This window comes from Halichoerus grypus, chromosome 9 (genome assembly GCF_964656455.1).
Source record: "Halichoerus grypus chromosome 9, mHalGry1.hap1.1, whole genome shotgun sequence".
In the NCBI taxonomy this organism is placed as follows: domain Eukaryota; kingdom Metazoa; phylum Chordata; class Mammalia; order Carnivora; family Phocidae; genus Halichoerus; species Halichoerus grypus.
Window position 1 is genome coordinate 35,734,991 of NC_135720.1, and position 27,814 is coordinate 35,762,804.

Here is a 27,814-nt window from a genome sequence, read left to right on the forward strand (position 1 = left end):
GAAGGAAGGAAGGAAGGAAGGAAGGAAGGAAGGAAGGAAGGATCTCTGAAGAATTCCTGAAATAGAAATAGCAGCAGCTGTGGGAAGACTCTAAGGACCGTCCATCCACTACTCTCACACCTAGGACAGGGAGGCCCTGATCACACTCACTTGCCTGCTAACCTACCTGAGAGGGAGGGAGAAGAGGTCTGAATGATATTTTGTTCAGTTAGGTGATTGCCTGGGTGGCTCATCTCTCCCCAGAATTGAAAGATTCTTCAAGGAAGTGAATATAATATTTTATTCCTGCTTCATTATATATTGAAAAGGTGGAAGCATTTTTTTATTGTTTAATAGCTTTTAATATCTTTTTAGACGGGAAGAAGAACCTTGGCAGTTATTGACCTCATAAAACTAGTTTGTAGTCCAGGTACATTGCAGGCAGCACAGCTTACAGGTGAGAAGATGAGCTATGGAGTCCTGAGAAACTTAAATACTAGCCCTGCCAGTCATTGGCCATGAGATTTTGAGCAAATTACTAAACAGCTCAACCACATACTCAGGATCTAGGAAAAGGAGGTGTTTTGAAGTGAGATATTACGTTAGGATACCTTGTGAAATTTCTTCTACTTATTGTACTTGAGAAACAGTAGCTATTTAAAAAACTCATTTCAGAGGGTCATTTGTTGATACCTAAATAAGAGGTCAGGTAAGAAGGATCAAATTTCAGAGAATAAAAGGAGTTTTTTAAAAAAGCAATTTTTTGGTTATAATTAGTGAGGAAAGTGCTTTTAATACTATCAGAAAAAAAATTTTTAGGTCATACACTTTTGATCAAAATAGTCATGTAAATATTTAAGATTATTCACAAAAAATTCCTATGTTCTGTGATTTTGGAGTTTTTAAATAAACTTGGCCTGTTAAAAATACAATATTTCTTTCAAAAGCAGTTCCATTACATAAATAGGAATAAATACAGTAAGATTAGAAGTCTAAATCTGCAGGAGACAGGAAATGTACCTATAAGAAAAAAATTTCTTCCATTTCCTTGAATTTACCTAAAGTACTCTTATATTTCTCAAGGACAAAGTTGCCTTCTCTAGTGATTTATCTTTGTATATGAACCTGGAACATCCGTAAATGAAAAAAATAATCTAGAGCCATGACTTGCTATCAGTCAAATCTTGAGGTTGGCAATCCCAGGCCGAAATCGTTGTCTGATAATCTCATTACTACTTCCTGTCATCAGAATAGAAAGAGCAGTTGAGTTACAACCGCAGCCCCAAATCCTATCACTGATGCTGCCACAGGAGAAAATTCCTCCATTGCCCAACTCAATATCTGGTTTTTGAAGCCATACCAACAGGTAAAGGAAGAAGTGTACTTTGAATCTGCTACTTAGGTGATGTATTTACCTAACTGAATGATGGAGTCAGTGGGAGAGACAATCAGTGAAATTAAGAGGCACACATTCCTGCCTGGATTTACCAGTCTGCTTATTCAATACCAAGAACCCTGATTTTTTGGTTCCTGTTTTTTACCATACCCAGACTTCTACCCCATATCTCACTCAAAGTGGTTGACTTTCCCCTCAGATAGTGTCCATGATGGCTGATTTTATGCATCAACTTGACTGGGCCTCAGGGGGCCCAGATATTTAGTTAAACATTATTTTGGGTGTTTCTGTGAGGGTTTGTTTTTTTTTTTGGAAATTTCCAGATCAGTTGATTGAGTAAAACATATTGCCCTCCATAATGTGGATGGGCCTCATCCAATCTGTTGAAGGTGTGAATAGAGCAAAAGGCTGACCTTCCCTAAAGTAAGAGGGAATTCTCTTGGCTGATGGTCTTCAAATTGGAAGATAGGCTCCTCCTGGTTTTACCTATCTATATCTATCTACCTCTCTCTTTCTCTCTCTCTCTCTCTCCTATTGGGACTGTTTCTCTGAAGAACTCTGACTAATACAGTATCATTCACAACTAAACACAAATCATTCTTACACCTTCATATCTAGGTGTATAATAACCTCGAGATGTACACGTAGAGTGGCTTGATAATCTTCTAAATTATTCTGTGTGCTAATCCTGATGCTAATCGATCTTTTTCCTTAAGTATGTACCTACCATATAATGTGCCCATGGTCAAAATAATGAAGAAAATTTCTTTTCTTTTTTTTATATAGACAAATTGGTTGTATGTTTTATTTGTTGATTGGTTGGCTAGCTGTTTTGTTAGTATCAGTTGGTTAGCACAAGATTTTTTTTTTCCTCAAAATTTTGCCCCTTCTTCATAAGACACTTTTAATCTAATCATTCTAAAAGAGCTACACTTCATCATTAAAATACGCAATGACCAATATTATTTAATAAGAAGATTGACCACCACTTTAAAAGAGGAATAAAAAGGCGTAAGTAAGGCCAAAAATCATTTACCATATTAAATAGAAATGATTTGGGATCCATTCTTACCTATCTTCAAATATTTTGCCAGCGTATTTCAAGGTTGAGACATGTGCAGCCCACAAGTACTTCAACAGGTCTTCAAAGCTACTAGAAGGATACTGTAAATGCTGTAGCAGAGGAGAAATTTATTCATATTTGAGAAAATATAACAATTCCTCTCCTTACCATTTAATTTAATCCCATATATAATTTATAAATATTCCACATGAGAGGAGAATTTTGTTTCCAAGAACTGTGCAAGCTCTCAGTGACTAACACTCTGTAAAAGAGTATAGTAAATATCTATTATAAGTAATAATATTGAATGCACCTATAAGAAATGAGCTGCAACAATTTTCTTAAGAGTCAGTATTTTATACTCGCCAGGAGGATTTTGGCTTTGGTTTGTCATTTGCTTTCCTGCTACCATAGTAGGAATTACTACAAAAGTTTAAAATTAAGAAAAGGAGGAAATTTTTTTTAGAATATTTAATTCAATCATATCTAAAGTATTGAACTAATAATCTATAGAACTAGTAAATCCATCTTTTCACTGTGGACCTTAGCCCACGTCTATGTTTAGCCAATGTTTGTATTTTGCTCATTGAATATTTGGTTTTGATTACCACATAATTGTTTAGTTCTACTATATATGATCATTTATTAATTCAGTTGAAATAAGTTAATTGACTATTCTAAAAACCAACTCCATAATTGTGTTTCTCCCAAGAGTTAACCCTTGGTTGCCATGCAGGTTCAATTAACCAGACTACTCTTTTTATTTAGTAAAATATCTTTTGTGCTCTCACATTTATGTATAACTTATTTGAAATGAATGGATAGACTTTGTATTAATGCCGTATTGGTTCAGAGGGTATTAATGGCACATAATGCCCTGCTGCAGTGTAATAATATAATTTGCATAACAATTTATATTTTTACACTTAGGAAAATATTATACGATGCACACAAAAACCTAGACAAAAAGCATTATACAAAAAAGGAAATTCTCTTACCACCTCCTAAGAAAATAAATTATAAAACTTAAGAAAACAACCTGGTAAAAGGTATTCCACTTGCTCATTGGCTCAGGAAAGGATGACTGACAACTAGAAACGTTAAGACAAAACTGTGTCTGATCCTTGGGTGGTGGCAAAAGCATGACTTGGTCTGATGATATCCCCATTATGCCAGAATCAACCGCAGCAAGGAAAGGTAATGCACATAGAAAGTAATTCATATCTGTAATAGCAAAATACTTATTATTACCACAAGCACTAACAAATGTGATAGAGAGTATCTTTAAGTAATCTGTAAACCAGTAAGCAAAAATTACAGATCCAGAAACCTAAAAGTCACTAGCAAAAAAAAAAAAAAATTGAAAATCTCCCTAAGGATCATATACATAACTTTAATATGCTTTTTTTAATGACCCTACAATTATAAATAAACATAGGTTCAAGCAGTTGTCTATAATATCTTAAATAAAAACTAATTTTAATATTTAATATTAAATGAATTAATGAATTAACTTTTTTATTTCTTCTATTTTTATTTTTATTTATTATTTTTTTATTTCTCTCTAAATATAACCTATTCCAGCAGATTTAGACATTATAATTTAGATGGCTGATTCTCACTGGCGATGCAGAATATTTTTTATCATAGACACACATTTATGAATGCAATTCTACGCCCCAGTGGAGCAGGCTGATACTCCAAACTACTAAATCAATTTGAGAATAAAGCCTGAATTCTACATCTGTGGCCATGACTATTTGTGGGTCTTGAAAAGAACCAGTCTGTATTAGAAGTATTAGAAAAATATGTAAAGGTGTATGGGACATGTGTCACTCTAAGAAAGTGAAATTTAATATATTCTTGTCTCTAGTTATTGGGAAATATCTCTAAGAAATTGTGTGTAAATTTTATTACTAAAACACAAAATAGAATTAAAGAATTAGAAAATACCTTCTGATTATCTTAGTATTAAATATCTGACTGAAGGCTTTGATTACGGATTGATAAAATGATTTGTGGTACACTACTCTGACATGTTTATGGTTTAAAAGTCAAACACATTTGGTCTGAGCAAAATGAGAAAAAGCCCTATTTACTTGCTCCCTCATTTCTCATCCTTCCTCATTCTGGAGACTCACCCTCACTCGTGAGACCTCCCACCTGACTGCCACTGCTGGGCTTTCAGAGGCCATGGTCCTTTGCAGCTCCTAGTTTCAGTCCTTCCATGAAAAGCTAAAGATGTCCTAGGGAATCGTTGTTGACATTATGGCTGTTAAATTCTAGAATGTGGCATAAAGGCCACAAGGTACATGATGAAATAGATTCCTTCTTACAAAGGAATAATATTGTTTTGTCTCTGTCCCTAAGATTTTAGGTTGAATACTTTCCTTGGGGATGGTTATTACCTATTTTGCCATTTAAATGAACCTACCAGCCCACCAACTGTCCACAGAGATACACAGAGGATCTCCAGATTCATAGCCACAGCCTTCCTTTTGTCTGGGATCAGCTAATCTTCCTAGAAGAGAGAAGGTGCAGGGATTATTTATTATATGCTAACATTAATTCTTGAATATCAATAAATATTTTGCTTTAATTTGGTCTCTTCTTTCATTGATCCCCAACAACTCCCTCTCACTCAATCCCTCTCTCCCTTCCTTTTCTTGTCCCTTTCTTAAACACACACACACACACACACACACACACACACACACACACACACACACCCTACACTCAATCACATGTTTCTATGCCATCCTGTTTCCAGGTCCTGTCCTTTGGCTTAATTTCTAATATTATCAAATTAGAATAGAATTTTTCAGGTGGACTTAAACATTGGTATTTTTTTTAACTAGGCAATTATTTTCAATATGCAAACAAGACTGAGAAACACTGCTTTGGCTTATCCTTTTATTTCCTAGTAGATTTCATTTTTATTTCCCCAGTAAAATTTCATCCACATTTCAAGTCTCAGTTTAAATTCATTTTTTCCTGATTACTCCAGCTGACTCCACTCTGCCCTTTGTTTTGCACTTTTATCTTTTATCCAAGAGTTATTGTTTATTGTTTTCTATTTAATTTCTGCTATCTTTTTCTATTTCACTTGTGTTGTAAATTCTTTGATGGCAGGGAAACTGAAAGTACTTACTCACACCCCATCTCCTCACTGCTCTTAGTAAATGCTGGTCCCTTATCAGCTCATCAGTGGATGAGTTTAGTCAGGCTTGACCCTGATGTGTGTATGCAACAAAAGTGTAAGAAGGGCATTAATCTAGCAGCTCATTCAGACTCCATCTCTCTCCTGAGGTTGGCATGCCTCCCATAGTAGACTTCATGTTAGCGATTTCTCTTGGACCAGGGTTGTTTTGACCCCAAGGAATGTAAGATAAATAGGAGTAGATTTGGGTCTCAGGACATTCCCTGACAAAGACGCATGACTTGTCAACCTCAGTAGCTCCTGAATATGACCACTGCTCAGACTTAAGATCAACCATAATCTTCTCTCTATAGTTTTTCCATTGGAATAGAACAAATTTCCTTATTGGTGGTATTATCAGTGTGGAGTAGGCAGAAGCACCACTCTCCTTCATGAGCTTCTTCTGTCAGCCAGAACAAAAATATCTTTTTAATTCGTGAATCCTTGGCCCACAATGTATCTCCTAACTAAACATTAGAATGTATTTTCAAGAGGAATCAATCATTTGCAGAGAAACATCCTTATGAACAAGATGGCACTCCTTGCCTATCAGCCCCATCTCCATGTATAGGTAATCACAATTGGAACTTCCAAAAATTCAAGCTAATTTGACATCACCTTCTGTCTTTAATGTATATCCTTTTGACTGCTTTGTTCATCTGAGTGCTTAGAATGGCATCTAGCACCTAGCAGGAGTTCAGCAAATACTTGTAGTATGCTCAATAGATTTCAATAGATTTAATATGAAGTCTTTTTGTGTTTGGCAACTATGCCTTATGCCCCATTGTGGTTTCTAGTCAAAACAGAAGCACATAAAAGAAGGATTTATGGAGCAGAAGGAGAAGTAGAGAAATATGGTTATGAGGGGAAAAGAGGAAAAAGAAAAGGATCAATTTTCAAAAACATGGTATGGTATATACAGAGTCTTATTTCCCAATTACTACATGGTCATACTGGTAGATCATCAGGATGAAAGCAAGAGTCATTCTTACCTGTTCTGTATTGCCAGCCATTCTGGAGAGGTAACCCCCATAAAATATTTTGTTCATTGTCTGCTCCGATGTTTTCAAAATAACTCGCTGTCTTGTTCACTAGGATTTTGTACATCCCCATTCTCTCAGGGTATACCCAGGGGTCAATAATGTACTTTCCATTCTCTACCCTGTAGTCACTGAACTGACCAGCACTCTCCTTCCACAGCGGGGGATACAGATCTGAGAAATTAGATGCTCTGGCTAAAGAAGCAGAAAAGCAACCAACTAGTACACAGGTCCAAGGAGGAAGGAAAGCCATTGCACCAAAGCTGGGGGTTGAGATTGTGGCAAGGGTTTTATTGGGAAATGGAGGAAGAAGTCATGGTATTTGCTTATATCCCAGCATGTCAACACTTTTTGTTCTTTTCCCTGAAGAATAGAGTGAAGATGGGAAGGCCTTGCCAATGAAAATAGGGTGTCTCTCTTGCTAAATAATAAATGGATTTATTGATAATAAATTTATCAATATAGTTTGTTATTCACATGATAGTCCAAACAAGCTGTTGAAAATTTTATTGCTGAATGAATAAATATTCTAAACACTTTCAGAAAACTGCTATTAAGTTTACATTGTGTTTTTATGCCTATTAAATGAAATACACTCCTACACATATATCTTGACCTTATTCATCTAGAAATTTAAAGATATGGGCAGTTACCTATGTCTGCAGAAAACAGTTTACATAGCAAGCCTGAGAATGTTATAGTTTAAAAAACCAGCTTGCAAGGTTGGCACTTGGCTGGTATCTGTCTACTTGGCTCTCAAAGTTCCCAGTCAACAGTTAAATGACAAGTGATTCACTATACCTAGACTGTGCAAGTAATATGGTTTATGCTCAACACCTGCTTTCTTTGTAGAGTCTGGAACTTCCATATATGACCAGCCCCCAGTAAATAGCTTGGGTACTAACTCTTTAGTGGGCATCCCTGGGCAGAAATATAACACACATATTGCTGTCCTCCTGTTACTGGGGGAAAAGTGTTCTCTGTGTGACTTCTCATGGGAGGGAAAGAGCATTTAGAAATCTACACATGCATTCCTCCAGACTCTGCCTGTGTCTTTTCCCCTTTCACTCAGCTGTGTATTCTTACTACATCACCATAAAGAACCTTAGCCATGAGTATAATCATATGCTGAATCTTGTGAGTCTTCTAGAGCATGTTTAAACATAGGTCTCTGAATGAAAACCTTCAGATACCCACCAGTTATCTCTCACCAAAGGCTAGGAAAAAAATGTTTTAAACATTTATTTAGTATGTTTAGTGAATATAAAAACTTCTAGCCCCCATATTGAATCATGTATCTCTAGACCCTAGAGGAAAAGGCAAAGTCTAACAGGTTTTAATTTTGGGTGTATAAGTGTCAACAATATAAAAAAGAAATTCCTTGATATTATAATTTAATTAAAAAGGAATGGACTGTCTTAAAGTGCTGAGTTTTTTCCACACAGAGGCTATTGAACTAGCGTTTGGGGGATAACGTAAAGGAAATTGATATATTAGCTAACATATAAATAGTTGAATTTTGCAACTCCTTCTGTGTCAGAATCTAAAAAATAGGTCAGGCTGACCTATAATATTATAGATAAGACTACTGTCAACAGAAACCTTCCAGGGTTTCCTAATCTACGTTATGATTACAAAATATATCACCAATGATATTGGGGTACTCCCTTATCATTGAAAAAAAAGCTTTAATGTGTTGCACACATAATATGATGGTTGATGTACCAGGATTTATAATAATGTGTCAATATATACTGAAAAAAAAAAGAATGTTCCATTTAGTAGAAGTTTCTCTTTTTTTATGGCTGAAAATAATCATCATGTTTCACATACAGGCAATAATTCAAACAGAAGTGTCACATATTTCAGCATAAATATACAATCTATAGAACTCAGAATAATAATATAACAATGGTTAACTTTACTATGAATTATTTTCAGAAGCTTGAAGTGCGCTTATGTACCCAATAGACCAAGCCAGTCTATGGGCAAAAACTCCTAGTTAATTCCCAGTTTTCTTTCATCCTTAGAATGTTAGCTGGGAACATGGATAATCCAGAATTAAGGCTACAATTCCAGAATTAAGGCATAAGTAACCGCATTACTAGGTGCCAGCCACTGGGACATGAATGGAAATCATGTCCATGTATCCCTTAAAAAAAGGGAAGGCCACTTTTTCATCCCTTCCTCTATTCTGTGGCTTGGAATGTAGATGTGATGGCTACAATTCCATCTCGACAATTATGGACAATAATACCATCTTGGGGATAACAAAATGCAAAGCTGGAGACTGCATGAGTCCTAGAAGACTGTGCAACCACGAAATATAACTGAGTCCCTACATCTGGATTTGACCTGAGACAGAAACAACTTTCTATCTTACTTCTAGCACAGTTATTTGGGTTTCACCTGCACATAGTGAAAATAATGTCCTCACAAGTAAGCAGTACAAAAGTCTGATTATTAGCATCATCAGAAACCCCTGTTTCCCAGCAGGTCAAAAGTGAGGCTTACTCTGGCATGGTCCACACTGACTATCCCTCAGCAGGATATAACTGCTTTACTCCTGTCATTTTATTTACCCAATGGTCTTCTGATCACTGATTATTCAACTTTCCAAACATATTAATATAAAGGGGAAGTGGTGAAAATTACTGTTTTTTATTCTGGATCAAGAACAAGCATTCTGGATATCAAGAAAATATATTCCATCTTTATAAAAAATTAACATATGGATGTATATTATAAGACATATTTTTCTAAAACCAAATGCCAACATTAGCCATGTACTAAATTAATATATATAAATCAGTAATTTTAATATAAAAACACTTAGGAGCATAAAGGAATAAATATATTGGAGGAAAAGTTCCCATTTAAAATGTCAACAAAGGGACTGAAATATCTAGGAATAAATTTAAATGTGTTAGATAAATATGGGAAAAAATCTTTAGACACACTCATGAGAGACACAAAATAAAACTGAACAAGTTTAAGTCATGCCATGTTCTTAAATGAAAAAACTCAACATTATCAAGATGTTAATTGATAAATTCAACACAATCACAATGAGAAATATTAACAGAATTTTTAGAAGTAGTACAGCTAAGTCTAAAGTCTCTAAAAAAAAGTTGAGAAAATAAGAAAACTCTAAAAATAAGGGTAATAAGAATGAGAGGCAACTTCCCCTAACTGATATTAAAACTTAATGATTAAAGTAACACATGAGAGTCATCCACATCCAGAGTCCTCAGTGGGATACTGTAACCATATGCATATAAGCAGATAGATCATTGGACTAACAAAAAGAAAAAGGTTTTTTAAAACAAGACCTGACCCCAAAACAAATGAGCAATTTATAGGGAATTGTAGGGTTAAATGTGCACAGTCCTTATGGATGTTATGGGCATTGGATTCCTACATACAGTGGGAAAATAAGAATACATACTGAAGTAAGATATTTGTTAAAGATACTACAAGAAATAATAAAGTCAATAGAAGAAGCTAGATTTTCTAATCCAGAAAACTGTGAACAGCATATATAGATGTATTGAACCAGTCAAAGAGAAAATAATTAGAAGCTTCCAAGTAAGCCCCAAGTGAATGTTCAACTTATCATGGCATGCACTGCTAGGTACATACACCAATAGTCATTTCCTCTCTCTTTCTTAGTAAGGCAACAATAATGTTTTTAGTGCAGGACAGTCTTTTCGGGAATAAAGGTTATGTTAGTTCCTCTCACTTACAGCAAACTGTGGCTATGTGATTAAGTTTTGTCCAATTGACTGCAAGCCAATATGTGATGTTGCAACTTTCAGGAAACCTTCTTAAATGACAGTTTGTCTTTTCTTATTTATTCCTTCTTCTTTCCGCTGGCTGGAGTAACTTGAGACTGACAAACCCTCTTAGATTATGAAGTAGCAAAAAGGGTGGAGGAACAAGAACATAGAAGAACCTAGGTTTCTGATATTCATGGCGCTCTAGACTACGCACCTCTGGACTACTGTTTCTAAAGAAGAAATGAAATTTTATCTTGTACAATACAATTTTTTTTGCAGGATTTGTTACTAATCTGAACTGACATTCTAATGATGTCTTTCAGTATCTCTCTGACTCTTCCCTTACCTGTAAAGTAGACGTAGGGTTACCTACTCTTATATCCACTAATTATTACTGTTTCAAGTCGTTGGAAGTTTGTGATAACATAGAAAATTTGGATTCGATTATTGGATAGAAAATTTGTATTTAAATGTGAAGCACAAACAGGAAAACAACTCAATCTGTATTTGTGTTTGAAACACATGTGTACACACAATAACTCAAACTCCAAAAGATCCACGTGAGATGAACACTAATGTCTACTTCATAATGGGGACACTGAGGCTTATCAGGATTAAAGCACTTACCCAAAGTCACTCAGGATGCAAATGGGAAAGCCTGATCCCAGGTCTGCCTGGTCAGAGCCAAGGCTTTTGTAGGCTATACTATATCGTGCCACAAAATAATAAATCAGATTATAGGAAAAAAATTATTTAAGAATGAAATTATGCTTAAACAACTCCAGCATTTTATTCATATCAAGGCATTTGTCAAGATTCTTTGCCTATAATTCTGATTGAAAGTATTAAATGACAAATGTTTGTGGAAACTGCCAGAAAATTAAAGCCAGAAGACATGTGTCCTCGTTTCAAACTTGCACTAGCGGTGTGAACTTGGGGACTCTGATTCTGAATTTTTTTCTGCAAAACAAGGATAATAAAACCATTTTCTACTTCTGCAAGTCATTGGGAAACATGGATGAGAGAGGACGTAGACAAAAGGAGTAAGACTATAAATCCATTCAAAAATAAAATCATAAAACCATTTTTATTAGAGTTAAACACCAACTGAGGACATGTTTGACCCACCTCCATATTCTAAGTATGTGCCTTGACTTACGCATGATTTGATCATATTCTTGAATTACTTTGATGCTTTCATCCTTCTATTCCCTGTTTGGTCAAACAGTAGAAACATTTGAAGGTTCTTTTTGTAGATAAAGCACATGGTTTCATGTCATAGTAATCAATAAAATTTCTTAAATTGCCAAAAAGAGAACATAAGGTCGACTTTTTAAAAATAAAATATCCCCAAATACTTACCTGACCTATACTTAAGAGCATATGAAAGATATTTTATGTTGCTATTTTTAATCACATAAGATAAATTTATACAAGAGTGCTAGTACAGCAGCTAGGTCATGTTTTTCCTGGTTCAATATTCCTTGGATATACTTTGTCTGAAATGGGCTTTTATTAACTCCTGTGTAAAATTATCTTTATTCCTTCCATTATGGCATGAAATATAAAGGGAAAAAAGGAAAAACGAAAACGAACAACCAAACATAAAACACCAAAACCGCATCTTCATTGGAACAAAGGCGTGGATGTATTTGAAAATTATAGACTATAAACATATTTAAAGTAAAGATGCACCTGAATGCATTGACTGGTGCAGGGTAAACTTTCTGTAAGATCTGGAGCCACAACAGGGGACTATCACTAGACACCCAGTATGAAATCCTAGAAGAAAAAAGAAGAAAATACAAAATAAATCATATTGACATGATTCTTATTATCTAACTCTTACTCCTTGATAGAAGGCACTGTCCCCATGATTCCCATCAGTTTTCTACAAGTCTTATTGGTTATCTCTTTAAATTTTTCCCTTTTTTATCACTGACCTTACCTTATATTCTTGACAACTGAATTCTAAGAGTTATCACTCCATTCCTGGAACACTGACAAGCTGGGGTACTGTTGCCCCTAATCCTTTGTCCTCCTGATCCAATCCATCTTACACAGTGCATTCTGAATAAGTCTCAGCACTGTCTTGATCTTGTTATGACAACTCAAAACATTACTTTAAACCCTACTGTCCACTTGACCAAGTCAAGACTATAGCAGTTTGCTTACCTGTGAGCTTCACAACCTTGCCCAGCTATCCTCTGCATCATAGAAACAACACATTCATTGTTTCTTTGAATAAGCTATTTTGCTCTTTTCACTCTCTGTCTGATTATGTCTTTCCCCTTCTCATCTCCATTTAACACTATCATACTTTTGGGGCGCCTGGGTGGCTCAGTCATTAAGCGTCTGCCTTCGGCTCAGGTCATGATCCCAGGGTCCTGGGATCGAGCCCCGCATCGGGCTCCCTGCTCGGCGGGAAGCCTGCTTCTCCCTCTCCCACTCCCCCTGCTTGTGTTCCCTCTCTCGCTGTGTTTCTCTCTGTCAAATAAATAAATAAAATCTTAAAAAAAAACAAAAACAAAACACTATCATACTTTCTATGTCAGTTCAAGTTCTGCCCTTCACAAATTTTCTGTGATTTAGCACATTGCACGCAGTAGATAATCCTTTCAATGTACTTAATTTCATTTATCTTTAGCAAATGAGATATATTCTGAATAGGCCAGTGTAAGGAGAAGCAGGAATAGAAAGAGGAGCTCGGTTACTCTGAAGAATAATGGACAATGTACTGTATATTTTTTTCTCAGGATACTTTCAGGAGTTTCTCTTTGTCTTTTGTTTTCAGCAGCTCGAATGTAATATACTAATTATTTGTTTATGAATCCTGTTTGGTGTTTTCTGTGATCCATGGGCTTGCAGTTTTATGTTTGTCATTAATTCCAGAAAATTTTTAGCAATTAATACTTCAGATATTTCTTTCACCCCATTCTGTTTTCTCTGTTCTGTTTTTCCCCTACTCTATCTTTTGTTCATTTCAGTTTTCGTAATTTCTATTCACCTATTTTCAAGCTCACCAATTTTTGTTGCCTCAGCGAAGTGTCTTGATGAACCTGTCATAGGCATTCTTCATCTCTGTTACTGTTCTGATTTTTAACATTTCCATTTATTTATCTCTTTACTGAAATTACCTGTATGAGCTTATATGTTGACCACCTCTTCTTCTAGAGACTTTAACATATTAACCTACATACTTAAAATCCTTTTGAGATGGTTTAAACATCCAGGACATTTCTGAATCTGGTGCTAGTTTCTTTGTAGCTTTGAAAGTACATTTATTTCCTTGATTTTTCTTACGCCTCAGATGTTTTGAACATGGCAACATATCAAACAGAATAACAAATATTAATCTACCTTTGTGCAAAGGTTACACTGAATTCTGAGCTATTGGGACTTAGGTCATCTCAGGGCAAGGAAACCCTGAGGCCAGAAAATGACAAATGGTTTTTGAGATAAACACTAGAGTTAAATAGTTTTGGCTTGAATGTGGGCACACCTGACTTTCTGTTAGGCCTTTAGTGGGGATGTGATATTTGTGTTGTTGCTATGGTTGCACTCAGTGAACCAGAGGCTTCAAATTCCTATAATGATACTTTGTGTTTTATATTGGGAACTGGTTTGCCAGACAATTTTTTTAAGTCTCCCTCCATCTTCATCTTTAGATTTTCCCTTTGTGGTGTGCTATGCTTCAGGGAGAGTCGGCCTGTTTAGATTCCCCAGCAGTATTTCACACTTATACCTGACATGCGTTAGCCTCGTGGAGGTGGGGGTGTTGGATGATTTGTGATTTGCATTGGCCAATAGAATGCAGTGAAAGCAATGGTGAGCAATTTCTCAGCCTAGACCTTAAGACACCTTGCAGTTTCTGCTGTTGGCCTTTTGGAGACATCCATCTAGCTTGCTGAAGAGGCATGTGGTAGAGAATCAGACAACACCCACCATCCACCAAAACAGAGATCGTTCTAGGCCATCCAGTTTCAATTTAGCCACTAGATTGCTGAGGTCACATTACTGAGCCAAGGCAAGACCAACAGAAATCTGCCCAGCTAAGCCTAACCTTAACTGCTGACCCACAAATTTTGAGTTCGGTAAGTGAATGTTGTTATAAGCTGCTAAGTTTTGGGGTGGTTTGTAACATAGCAATGGACAATTGATACAAACACACTAGCAATTTAGAATAAAATTTTTTTTCAGATTTTAGAAAGGTAATATTTGATTTTGTAACCTTAAGTAGAGTCTGAGCCAAATATCCTGTAATCAAACACATTAAGTGTATGTAGTGAAAGTATGAGCATTCACACTCAAGAAGTTAAATAAAGACTATACATAGCATTATGATTTATTTCTATAAAACAAGACTGTTAAATGAAATGGTAGGATAAGGATTGACTATAAATATCCTAGTACATCTTATTTATTCATAAAAACATAATTCCAGTTTAATCTAAGGTCTATACATACATATATGCATAAATACATACAGATATATTTAGATATATGCACTAAATACTCATTGAATCTGGTCTCTTGAAGACACTGAAGAAGAGTTTACCACTGTTGACATGACCACTGTCATCAGATTAATATTAGACATCTGATGATGTGTCAGCAACAGGACTTTCAAGTATGGAGCAATACTTGATAGGCAGTCTTTCTTAAAACTTCTTTCAGTGCCTCCTATGTATTTATTAGCACAGATTTATGTCTAAGCAGTCTCTTTTCAAATCAACTTCCATAACCATGTTCTCACTAATAAAAGCATATTTTTCAAGGACAAGAATTAAATTATTACATATATTGACAATGTAATCAACTCAATATTTTTCACTTTTGTTAAAAACCATCACCGTCATCATCAAAACTATCTTCATAATTACGTGTATTAACATTAATGTCATGTTAGCACTTTTCCTATTAGTCAAGAGATTCAGAAGAGGTGCATGATTCCAGTCTTACATACTAGTTGTCCCATATTTTATTGTTGGGAAAAAAATCACTTTATGCACTATTAAAGACAGATATGATTTTTATCGCAGTTATTCATAGGATTATCTTTAGTTTTTGATATTTACATAAGCAAGTAAACGAAGGTCAATTAATAGCAAAGCTGCCTATGTAAATTCTAATCATTCTTCTTATATAAACTATGTTCTTGAGATAATGCAATAAATAAGAAGAGTGCCTAATCCAGACTAGGAACTAGGAAAAGGGCCTAATCCAGATTAGGAGTCAGGGAAGACCTTGCAGAATATTAGGATAAACAGACATTAACCAAGGAAACTAGGGGAAGAACACTCTAAACAGAAATTGAAAAACCTGCAAAATTCTAGAATATTAAAGACTGGGACACTGCTACAATTTGTTAGTGTTTCACCATTAAAATAACTATAAGGGGCTTGGAAAAGAGTGGAAAGAATTACTAGTGAGTCAGTTTAGGACCATCCCATAGAAACATGATCTCAAAGTCATTTTCCATAGGACTTCAAGACTTTTTTTTAAAGATTTTATTTATTTATTTGACAGAGAGACACAGTGAGAGAGGGAACACAAGCAGGGGGAGTGGGAGAGGGAGAAGCAGGCTTCCCGCTGAACAGGGAGCGCAATGCGGGGCTGGATCCCAGGACTCTGGGATCATGACCTGAGCCGAAGACAGATGCTTAACGACTGAGCCACCCAGGCACCCCAGACTACAAGACTTTTAATCAACCTACTTTAACTCCAATATTTTAGGTTGGCATTCAGAAGTGCCATAATCTGGACCTAAAAATTTCTTGAGGGGCGCTGACTTAGTTGGTAGTGCATATGACTCTTGATCTCAGGGAGAGTTCGAGCCTCATGTTGGGCATAGAGCTTACTAAAAACAACAACAAAAAACAAACAAAAACTTTTGAAACAATCTCTCTCAATCAAACTAGGCGTTATGTTTCCTACAAATGCTAAAGGAATACTTTCCTCTTGATTAGTATACATTTCTCTGTGTGGGATTTAGCTTCCTTTCTGATCACAATTTTTAAAATGTTAACCTACCTTCAACACAGCACAGTCCCTTCTCTCTGCAGCTTTCCATACCTACATGAGAACTCTTCTTCCTCTAAGCTCAGATAATTGACCACTGGATGGGCACTTTGAATATTGTTGCATTGTTATTTATATTTACATGCCATCTGGCTTTCATGATGTTGAATTGGAGTATAAACAATCATAAATAAATAAATCCATGTTCACACAACCTAAAGTATATTATAGAGTGTTGGTGTTCACAAGGTAGTTCCATTGCAAATCCTTTTGTATGCGATACATCCCATTACTTATTAGGGCTTAATTAAATTTAATTAATGTAATTCTGCTGTTGGGTGGTGTTCTACAGATGTGAATTATGCTCGGTTGGTTTATAATGTTAATCAATTCTTCTGGGTCATTCTTAATTTTCTTCCTAGTTGTTCTCTCCATTATTGAGGGTGTGGTATTGAAGTTCCAACTAATGTTGTTGAACTGTAAATTTCTTCCTTTAATTCTGTTAGATTCTGTTTCATTTATTTTGGTGCTCTATTCATAGCTGTGTACATATTTATAATTTTAAGTTAATTGATTTATAGTTGCTATTTCTTCCTAACAAATTGACTCTTTTGTAGTTTCTGGGAAAAGTCTCCTGGGATTTTAATTAGAATTGCATTCATTTAGAGAATCGAAAATTTAACAACACTGAGGTTTCTAGTTGATAATCATGATATACCTTTTCATTTATGTCTTCTGTAATTTCTTTAGCAATGTTTATAGCTGTCAGTATTTATCTTTTGCATATATTTTGGTAGACGTATCCCTAAAAATTTTATGTCTGGGAGAGTATTGTAAGCAGATTTTAAAAATTAATGTAATTTCCAATTGTTCATTGCTAGTATGGAGAAATACAATTAAACATTGTATATTGATCTTGATTTCCTTTGGTCTTGCTAAATTTATGCAGTAGCTTCTTTTTTAAGATTATTTAGTATTTTTATCTACAAAATCATGTTGTCTGAGCAGAAAGACATTTATTTTTTTTTTTAAAGATTTTATTTATTTATTTGACAAAGAGAGACACAGCAAGAGAGGGAACACAAGCAGGGGGGAGGGGGAGAAGGAGAAGCAGGGAGCCTGATGTGGGCCTGATCCCAGGACACTGGGATCATGACCTGAGCCGAAGGCAGATGCTTAACGAATGCGCCACCCAGGTGCCCCGAAAGACACTTATTTTTTGTTTTTCAATCTGCACAACTTTATTTTTCTTATTTTATTTGTACTACCTACAACCTCCAATAAAATACAGAAGTGGTAAGAGTGGATATTTTTGCTTGGATTCTGGTCTTAAGTGAAATGCAGTCCTTGCCATTAAACATTACCCATAGATTTTTCACAGATGTACTTTTTCGTCTTGTGAAAGTACCTTTCAATTCCTGGTCTCCTTCTTTTTAATCACAAAAATGTGCTGAATTTTGTCAGCTGAGATTTTTTAACCTATGGGGATGATCTTACATTTTCCCCCCAAGTTCTGTTAATATAATAAATTATATTAATTAATTTTCAAAGAGCAAATTAAGTTACTATGCTAGGATGAACTATATTTGTCCATAATGTAGGACCCCCCTTTTTTTTAGACATATATTTACTGGTTTATTATAAAGGATACAGCTCAGGAACAGTCAAATGGAAAAGATGCATTTGGGCAAGGTATGGGGGGAGGGTCATGGAGCTTCCTTGCCCTCTCTGGATGCAACACACTCCGGCATGCATTCACCAATCTGGAAGCTCCATGGACCCTTTTTATATACAGCTGGATTCAATTTGCTAATATTACAATTAGTTTGTATCTGCTCATGAGGCACATTGGACTGTAATTTCCTGTTCCTGTTTTTGGTGGTGATAACAGGGTTATGCAGTCCTCATAAATGACTTGATAATTACTCTCTTCTGTTATTTTCAGAAAGAGTTTGTATAAGATTGTATTTTTCTTTCCTTGCATGTCTGAGAGAATTCACTAATGAACATCTGGGCCTGGAAAGTTTTTATTGTGTGTAGGGAAAGATTTTTTTAAATTACATCTCCCATTTCTTTATTTAGCATATGACTATTCAGATTTTCTATTTATTTTTGTGCCAGTTTTGTGTTTTAATCTTTCAAGAAATTTATCAGTTTTACCTGTTTTCAAAGTTGCATAGATTTGTGTATTGTTATCTTTTAATGTTGGTAAAATATATAGTGATATCTCGTCTCCTTCCTGATATTGGTAATTTGTGTCCTATTCTTTTTTCTTCACCAGTCAAACTGCACATTTATTTATTTGACAAAGAGGTCAATAAATTGTGACCTAAGGTCACAATTAGTGACCTTCCATCCAGGTCACTAATTGTATTGACTTTTGAAAATCATTGGTTCTGTTGATTTTTTTTTGCTGTTCACTCATTTTATAGTTAATTGATTTACACTTTTTAGTGTTTCCTTTTTATTTACCGTACTTTGTGTTTAATTTGATGTCCTTTTCATAGTTTCAGAAGACAGCTTAGGCCATTAATCGTGAGCCTTTTAAAAATTTTTATGTAAGTGTATAAGTTTTATAAAAGTGTATACAAGTGTACTTTCTTCTAAGCACTGCTTTAGTTGCACATCACAAATTTTGATGTGTTGTACTTATTTTCATTGAATACAAATTCTTTCTAATTTACATTGTGCTCACTTCTTTAGCTCATGAGATATTTAAGTGTGTTGTCATTTTTTTAATATTGGGGGGATATTCCAGATATCTTTTTAAATTGATTTTTAATTTAGTTCTATAGTCCCTGGAGTGAGTTACTGTAAAGAATATATATTACATATTTTAAATCCTTTATATATCAAGGCTTGTTTTTTTTTTGTTTTGGATTTTTGTTTGTTTGATTTTTTGGTTGACAATATAGCCTATCTTACAGAATATTTCTTTTTTTTTAAGATTTTATTTATTTATTTGAGAGAGAGAATGAGAGAGAGAGAGCACAAGACAGGTGAGGGTCAGAGGGAGAAGCAGATTCCCTGCTGAGCAGGGAGCCCTATGCAGGACTCGATTCTGGGACTCCAGGATCATGACCTGAGCCAAAGGCAGATGCTTAACTGATTGAGCCACCCAGGTGCCCTCTTGCAGAATATTTCAATAGCACTTGAAAAGAACGTGTGTTCTTACAATGTTGAGTGTACTGAAAACGACCTCAGCAGCAGGATAACCAGGTAAGGTATACTTCAACACCCAGAGCTTCTGTTTTTTCTTCCATCCAGGTCACTAAATGTCCCAAGTGTAAAATACAATGCCATAAATATACATTAAAAGACCTGGGAGATATGGCCTAGGAATTCTATATTTCTCTGTTAAAATTCCAAATCTCTGTTAAAATTCCAAATTCTGTATTTCTCTGTTAAAATTCCAATTGTTATAGAAGTTCCGAGTCCCTTTCTCCTTCCAGTCTGGAAACAGTTCTTCCAAAGCACATGAATCAAGGCAAGCTCCTGAGAAAGTCTGAGCTCCACTTTGAATGGCACCCTCTGCTAGACACACACAGATGTCCTTTTCATGTTTAGTAGCCATGCTTTAGAGGAACAGCTGCAGAAAGCCCTGCAGGACCTACACCAATTATATTACCACAAGCACTTCTGCAAACCTCTCCATGTTCATTGTCCATTGCTCATCTTTATGCTGAGAATAAATAGAATAAAATGTAGTAAATTGAGGTACAACAGAAGTTGAAGACCTGTTCATACTGCACAGAGATAAATAACTTTTCTTAATTTTTAAGGCATGAAAATACTGATACACTGGACAGTTCAGCTTGCTAGTTTACCCCCATGGTCACGGTAACCAGAACTCTCCCTCAACTGGAAACAACCAAAGGACTGTCTATGGCTTGCCACCACCACCTGCTGAGAAGCACTGACCCTTCTTGTACCAACCTGGCCATTTCTTTCCTCTCCCTCTGCACCTGGTCCACACATGATATGCAGACCAGTAGAGACTTCCAGTCACATATGGAGCTAGGGAAAGAAATGAGCTCCCAAGTCCCAGCATGCCCCGAACTTCAGGTCATGGGCTGGGTATGCGCTTCCTTCTCACCTAGTCATGGTGAGTCTAGGACCCAGGTGGGAGAGGCCCACCCCCACCGAGCTTTTGTACTACTCTTGTCATACATTTGATTTCTACATGTGTTATAAACCACCCCTGCCAACTAATTATTATTTTTGTTTTAAAAAGTCACTTACACTTTAAAGGTTTGTTTTTTTTTTTTTTTTAATGAGGAAAATGTCTTCCATATTTTCTGCATGAATGTCATGTCAGTGCCCTTTCTTCTTGGGTATCGTTAAGCTTCAGCTACGTGGAGCTGGTTTTGCCCAGCCTTTTGATGTTTCCCCTTACGCTTGCCTAGGTTGTGTCAAGGCATAGACTCCGGGGAACTCTATACAGATTTCTGATACTCTGTGATCCAAGTGCCTGCTGCCTGACCTCCCTAAACTCTGTTCTCTACCTCCTGCACTCAACTTGATTGCCATGCTCTGTTGGGCTCCCTTTATTTACCTGTGGTCAGGAAAGTGCCTCGTGGCAGGAAGCCTGGGCACCTTGAGAGCTCATCCTGTATGTTTTGCTTTTCTCTGGGATAGCAGTCCTGTGTTTCCTGGTACTGTGTCCAAACCCATGTTTACTGTTTCTTTTGTTTTATTTTTCAGTTGTTTACAAAGAGAGGACAAATCCAGTACCAACTTGTCTAACGTGGTTAGAAGATGATAGTGTTTAATTTTTGTAGAAACATTTTATTAGTGTTAAAGGTAGTTACTTTATATTCTCAGTTACTAAGTTTTAATTTTTCTTTTAATCATAGATGTTGAATTTTATCATATCTTGTTTGTGTCTTTGGATGATTACATTTTATTTAATATATTAGTATGACAAATTGCAGATATGAATTTTTCTAATATTAATTAATCCTTATATTCTTTAGTTACACCTGAGTTATGTTTTTTCTCTTTTTAAACTCCTATTTGACTCAATGTGATAATGTTTTGTTTAGGATATTTGCATCTATATTCATATGTAAAATGGGTTTTTTATTTTACTTTCTCATGATAGCTTTGTTTGTTTTTGTTATTAGGGTTCTGATCTCTAGAACAGCATTGCCCAACAGAACTTTCTGTAATGATGGAAAAGTTCTGTTATCTGTAATGTCCAGTATGATGGCTGGTAATCACAGGTAGTTACTGAAGATTTAGAAATGTGACTGGTGTAACTGGGAAATGAATTTGAATTTTATTTGATTCTGAATAGTCACATATGGTTAGTGGCTACCATATTAGACAGCACACTTCTAGAATACACTGACAATATCTGCACTTAATCCATTATTCCATTATAGAGTCCAAATAAAGTCACAATTATATGCTTCTTAAAATTTTTATAAAATCTGCCTTTACAATCTGTTTCTTTTGTGTGAAGATGTTTAACTACTTTTGAAATTAGAAAATAGTGAAAAGATGGTTGAAGCCTTATAGTTCATCTTAAGTAAGTTCTGGTAAATGTTTTTCTATGACTTTATCTATTTCAAGTTTTCCAGTTTGATTGAATATACATGTACTGACTGTCTCCTACCTTAATAATGATTTATGTTGTAGAGATTATTTTATCTGTTATTATAGATATAAGAACTCTCTTGTTCATCTATTTCTACCATCTTAATTTTTTATTTCATTTTTGTCACAGTTTACCAGAATTTTAGACTTTTCTCTACTTTAAAAATATAGCCTCCCTCAATAATATATTAACTCATTCTCCAACCCCTCCAGCTCCCATCATGTTGATACTACCTACCATTTTCATTTTGGATAATACACATATTTCACATATTTTAAGTTATATTTATATATAAATATATGGTATATAAAATATGTGCATATATATTTATATATTTACAATATACATTATACACATACATACTTTCATCATTTATCTTTGGTATTTTTCTAAGACAAAAAGAAATTTTACCAAGATTTTTGATTAATTTTATTCATTTGTCCACATGAACTTCATAGATCTCTTGCAACATCTCTTGGACTTATCTTTTCTCTTGTTTAAAATACTTGATCCAAAACTTATTCAATGCTAGTCTTTGTGCAAAATTTTGAAGGCCTTAGAGTTCAGAAAAAATATTTAGTTATGTCCTGAAATTTAATTGACAGTTTGACTACATATAAAATTCTAGGATCTAAGGGTTTTCCTTCAGTGCTTTGAGAAAACTTAGTAGTGAAATATCTAAGATGTTTGATTATTATATGTGATTTGATATTTTTCTGCAAGTTTTTAGAATGTATCATGATTTTTTATGTTCTTAAATTCATTATTATATATCTAAGTGTGAGTTTCTCTTTTCCCCCCTCCTCTTTTCTACTTTACTTTGTTTTTCATCATTTTTTAAAATTCTGCGAAATGTATGTTATCTAAATATCTTAAAATGCTTTTTCAGTCCCATTTTTCTGTGGGTATTAGCAGTCTCTATATTTCTTAGCTTTTATTTTAACATTTTCTATCTGTCTTTTTTCATCACTGAAAGCATTTCATCATCTGGTTTCTAATTTCATAAAATTGTCCTTCAAGAGTATCCATTCTGTTTCTTATCTGATTTATTGTGTGTGTGTGTGTGTTTAAGATTTTATTTCTTATTTGACACACAGAGAGAGAGAGAGAGCACACAGGCAGGGGCAGGGGCATGCAGAGGGAGAAGGAGAAGCAGGCTCCCCACCGAGCAAGGAGCCCCATGAGGGCCTCGATCCCGGCATCATGACCTGAACCAAAGGCAGATGCTTAACTGACTGAGCCACCCAGGCGCCCCTGATTTGTTGTGTTTTTTATTTCAGCCATTGTAATTCTCATACCCAAAATTCTGTTGGGTACTTTTTTATATTTTATTGTGTTATGCTAGTAATGTCTTATCTTGTTCAGTATGTTTATAGGCTAATTAAATTTCTTTTACCATTTATTCTAATGATTTCACTTTTAATGTAATCCATGATCCAATATATCTCTTTGCCTTTGAAATACTTCTGCCCACTGTGTTTTGTCTGTAAGCTCATGTTCTCCTGGAAGCTTAACTCCTTTCGTTGCATAGTGTCAGACTGCATTTGTGGGTGAGAAGTAGATAAGCCTTAAGTAGAAAAGCCCCAACCCCAACAGAAAACCCCAATCAATTACTTCTTACCTAGTAAAACAACTCTTCAGTTGAGGATTGTATCCTTTGTTCCCCAGAGAGAAACAGAATATGGAAGAGGTTCTCTTTAGATTATAATTGATTGATCCTGGTAGTTTGGAAGAAGAAACATGAGGATGTGACTTCAGAAGTCAATCCGTTCCCTCCTGTTATCCTCAGCTACTCCTAAGCAGGCATCTTATACGCTGCCCTGGTTTCTTCCTTAGTAAATGGCAGGAATTAAGGTAGGCTCTTTTTCTCTCTGCTTGGCTACCTCCTGCTCCAAGGAAAAGCCACCATCACCAACCGTCACAGTCACCCCAGAGATTTCTCCATTTTTCTATTTTTTTCATGGTGTTTTTTCTATAGGTTAATCTTGGAGCAGGGAGCTGGGAATTATCCCAATTCAGGATTTTAGTAGGAAAAAGAAACAAAACTGGAATCTAATTAGAACTTTCTCCATGCCACTCTATATTACCATTCATGCTCAACTATGTCTTTTTTTTTTAAGGTTTTTTTTTATTTAACTAATCTCTGCACACAATGTGGGGCTTGAACTCACAACCTTAAGATCAAGAACCACACACTCAATCTATTGAACCAGGCACCCCTCAATTATGTCTTTTAAATAAATTCCTCTAATTGGGATTTCTGGATCCAAGGACATGAACATTTTTAAGATTTTTGATATATACACTCAAATTGCTATGAAAAAATCTGCAATAATTTGCCATACAGCTGTTAATGACTGTCTATTTTCTCCCTCTAGGTCTAACACTGGTCTAATGGTTTCTACGTGTCTTCCCTGATTTGATGAATCAAAAAAGTTTTAATGTTCATTTTTTATTCTTGTGAGCACAAACATTTTTGTAAATTTATTAGCCATTTGTACTTATAATTGCCTTTTCTCATCCCATCTTTTGCCCACTTTTTCTATGGGCCTATTTAGCTTTTTCTTATTGAATTTTACAAATTAGAAAGTAGTAATATTGCTTAATGATAATTTCTCTGCTTCTTCAAATTCATCTCTACAACTCTGTATCGGCAAAATGTATTTTTTTTAAATATTTTCACTTTTTCAGGCATTTGTTCATGTTCTATGAGTAGCACATAAGTGCACAGATTTTACCAATTGTCCTACTGAGTCCTGTTTTATAAAATATGTATGAATTGGCCCATTGGGAATATTCTCTGCCTGGCTTTCAAGTTGAAAATAGGTTTTTTTCCTCTTGCTTCACATGATCGTACTTCAGTTTACACTACGATGTTCTGTCGCTTGCGATCATCCTACAGTCCCAGCAATAGTACTCCACTGTGTTTTGCCTCAGCTTGTCATTGTGATGCAGGAAGCGCCTCCAGGGTCTGTTGTACTGCTCATGATTTCATAACCTGCTCTACCTGAAAGAGCTCGTGGATGTGAGGCGCTATTATATGTAGACCAATACATTCTTTTTTTTTTTAAGATTTTATTTATTTATTCATGAGAGACAGAGAGAGAGAGAGAGAGGCAGAGGGAGAAGCAGGCTCCCAAGGAGCAGGGAGCCCGATGCTGGACTCGATCCCAGAACCCTGAGATCATGACCTGAGCCGAAGGCAGACGCTTAACTATCTGAGCCACCCAGGCGCCCAGACCAAGCTTGAGATAGTGGATGGCCCATTTTCAGACCAGGATTATTTAAACAATGAACTTTTCAGATGTTTTGCTAGTTATATCCAGGCTGCTCAGAGCATACTCAGAGCTCCACATTTTATCACCTCTGATGGTCAGTGTCTGTAATCAGCTACACTGCCTTTGTCACTTTTAATACGTTTTCGGCACTTCTACTCTAAGCGGGCACTACACTTGAAACTATCATATTAAAACCTACTTTTCTAAGTTTGTGCCTTTATTGTGTTTATGGTGGTGTGTTTTGTTTTTTTTTTCCTTAATTCATCCCACTTGTTCTTCAGCTTCAAAAAGTTTTGTTTTGTATAGAAAATTTGCCCGAAAAAGAGCCATCTTTGTTTCTGGTTCAGTGGCTTCTCTGTAATCTTTGGTTTATTGTCTTGTTTTTACTGTTGTCATTACTGCTCAAACTCAGAGAGCTTTATTATGGGTCATAAATACCATTGATGGCTGAATATCGTAGATGGCTGGTAGAGGTCTGCATGTGTACATAAGATCGTTTTAGAAGTTCTTTTTTTTAAGTTTCTGTATCAGTAAAATAGTATATCATTTGTTCTCAATTATCCAAGATCTCAAAAGAGTATCAGATCACTTCATCCGCATATTGTACTTATATCAGCTAAATCCTGCCCAAATTGCCTCTTTAGTGCATAAGGCCTTAGAATGCATTGTTTTATAATTATTACAACCATGAAATATGTTGGGACTCTGCTACACCATAACAGTCAGAAAATAAGTTATTTTGTATAGAAATAAACTGCTACCATCTATTTGAAATTAAACTTTTCTTTCTTGTGATCTAGCAATTGCACTACTAGATATTTACCCCAAGGATACAAAAATACAGATTCAAAGGGGTACATGCACCCCAGTGTTTATAGCAGCATTATCAACAATAGCCAAACTATGGAAAGAGCCCAAATGTCCCCTGACTAATGAATGAGTAAAGAAGATGTGGTATATATACATAATGAATATTACTCAGCCATCAGAAAGAATGAAATCTTGTTATTTGCAATGATGTGGATGGAACTAGAAGGTATTATGCTAAGCAAAATAAGTCAGTCAGAGAAAGACAAATACCATATGATTTCACTCATACGTAGAATTTAAGAAACAAAACAGATGAATGTATGGGAGAGGGATAAAAGAAAACAAAAGAAAAAAGAGAGAGAAAAACAAACCATAAGAGACTCTTAAAGATAGAGAACAGCCTGAAGGTTGATGGAGGGAGGTGGGTGGGGGATAGGCTAGGTGGGTGATGGATATTAAGGAGGGCACTTTTGATGATGAGCACTGGGTGTTGTATTTAAGTGATGAATCACTGAATTCTACTCCTGAAACCAATATTGCACTGTATGTTAACTAACTAGAATTTAAATAAAAATTGGAAAAGAAAAAAGATAAACTTTTCTTTCTTGGAGGAAGTAGGGTGACAAAGGTTCCTCACCTCCCTGCTTGCCTAGAGATAGTTATGGGCTCTGCTAAGAGACTTTACTCTCCATGTCAGTGATTGCCAAGAAACAGTCTGACCTTTAGGAGTTATGCAATTTCACACCATGGATGATTTATTTCTGTGTCTTCTCATACGATAATTGCTGGTCCTTCTGTTCCCAGTGGGAAGCAAGAGTGCCACCTCAGACCTGCCTCACTAGCCTCTCTCACCCCTTACCACATCAGAAAGCTCCTTACGAGATTTCCTCTGGAACATGTGGTCAGTTTTCCCAGTGTGCTAGAGAGAGCTATCCTGCGATGACCTCTGTTTATTCACCTATATCTGAATGTTTTCATAAATCTCAAAAACATAAAAGTTAGGGGAAAAAAATTAATGGCATATGACTTCTTATTGCTACTCTTTTCTTTCCTAAACATATATTGGGGTAAGAAGGAAAGGGCTTCAGGATTTTTATTTTTTCTCTATCATGTACTGTTATATTTTAGATTATATAGCAAAAGAGATGTCTTTCTTACATTAATAATTCAATGAACTGAGGTAACCAAGATACTCCACATATAAAAATGCAAGTGTTCTGCTTATGCTTAGGTAGAAGCCATGTGAGAATATCACTCTCACAGTAAGAAACAAAAGTCATATAATCTACTAAATCCTAACTTAATTTGAGCCCATTGGAGAAATGCGATCAAAGGCAACCAGGTGAACTAAATTCTAGAGAATATCAAGCCCTTCCAAGAAAAGATGAGATATACAGTCTTGCCTTCGGAGAGCACAGGGTAAGAAGTGGCAGCCAGAATGCAGGTAAGAGGAAAACAACTGAAATGTTAAATTATTTTTTTAATATTTTATTTATTTATTTGAGAGAGATAGAGACAGAGAGCACGAGTGGGGTGAAGGGCAGAGGGAGAAGCAGGCTCCACTGAGCAAGGAACCTAATGAGGGACTCGATCCCAGGACCCTGGGATCAGGAGCTGAGCCCTAGGCAGACACTTAACCAATGGAGC

The 27,814-nt window shown here is 35.6% G+C and overlaps 1 protein-coding gene across 3 annotated transcripts in view; it reads right to left on the reverse strand.

Annotated features, from left to right (window-relative positions):
* Nucleotides 1-27,814, reverse strand: part of LOC118543922 (protein LEG1 homolog) — a 54,613-nt gene that overhangs the window by 13,612 nt on the left and 13,187 nt on the right. For 2 of the 3 annotated variants that reach the window (XM_036105355.2, XM_036105350.2), the window contains exons 2-5: nt 12,152-12,238; nt 4,873-4,959; nt 3,478-3,662; nt 2,448-2,548 (exon numbers count right to left, since the gene is read on the reverse strand). In XM_036105355.2, the coding sequence (XP_035961248.1) occupies nt 2,448-2,548; nt 3,478-3,662; nt 4,873-4,959; nt 12,152-12,161 (383 nt within the window). In that variant the 5' untranslated portion in view covers nt 12,162-12,238. Of the gene's footprint in view, nt 1-2,447; nt 2,549-3,477; nt 3,663-4,872; nt 4,960-6,629; nt 6,931-12,151; nt 12,239-27,814 lie in introns of those variants that run through there. The other variant, XM_036105349.2, reaches the window with a different exon arrangement.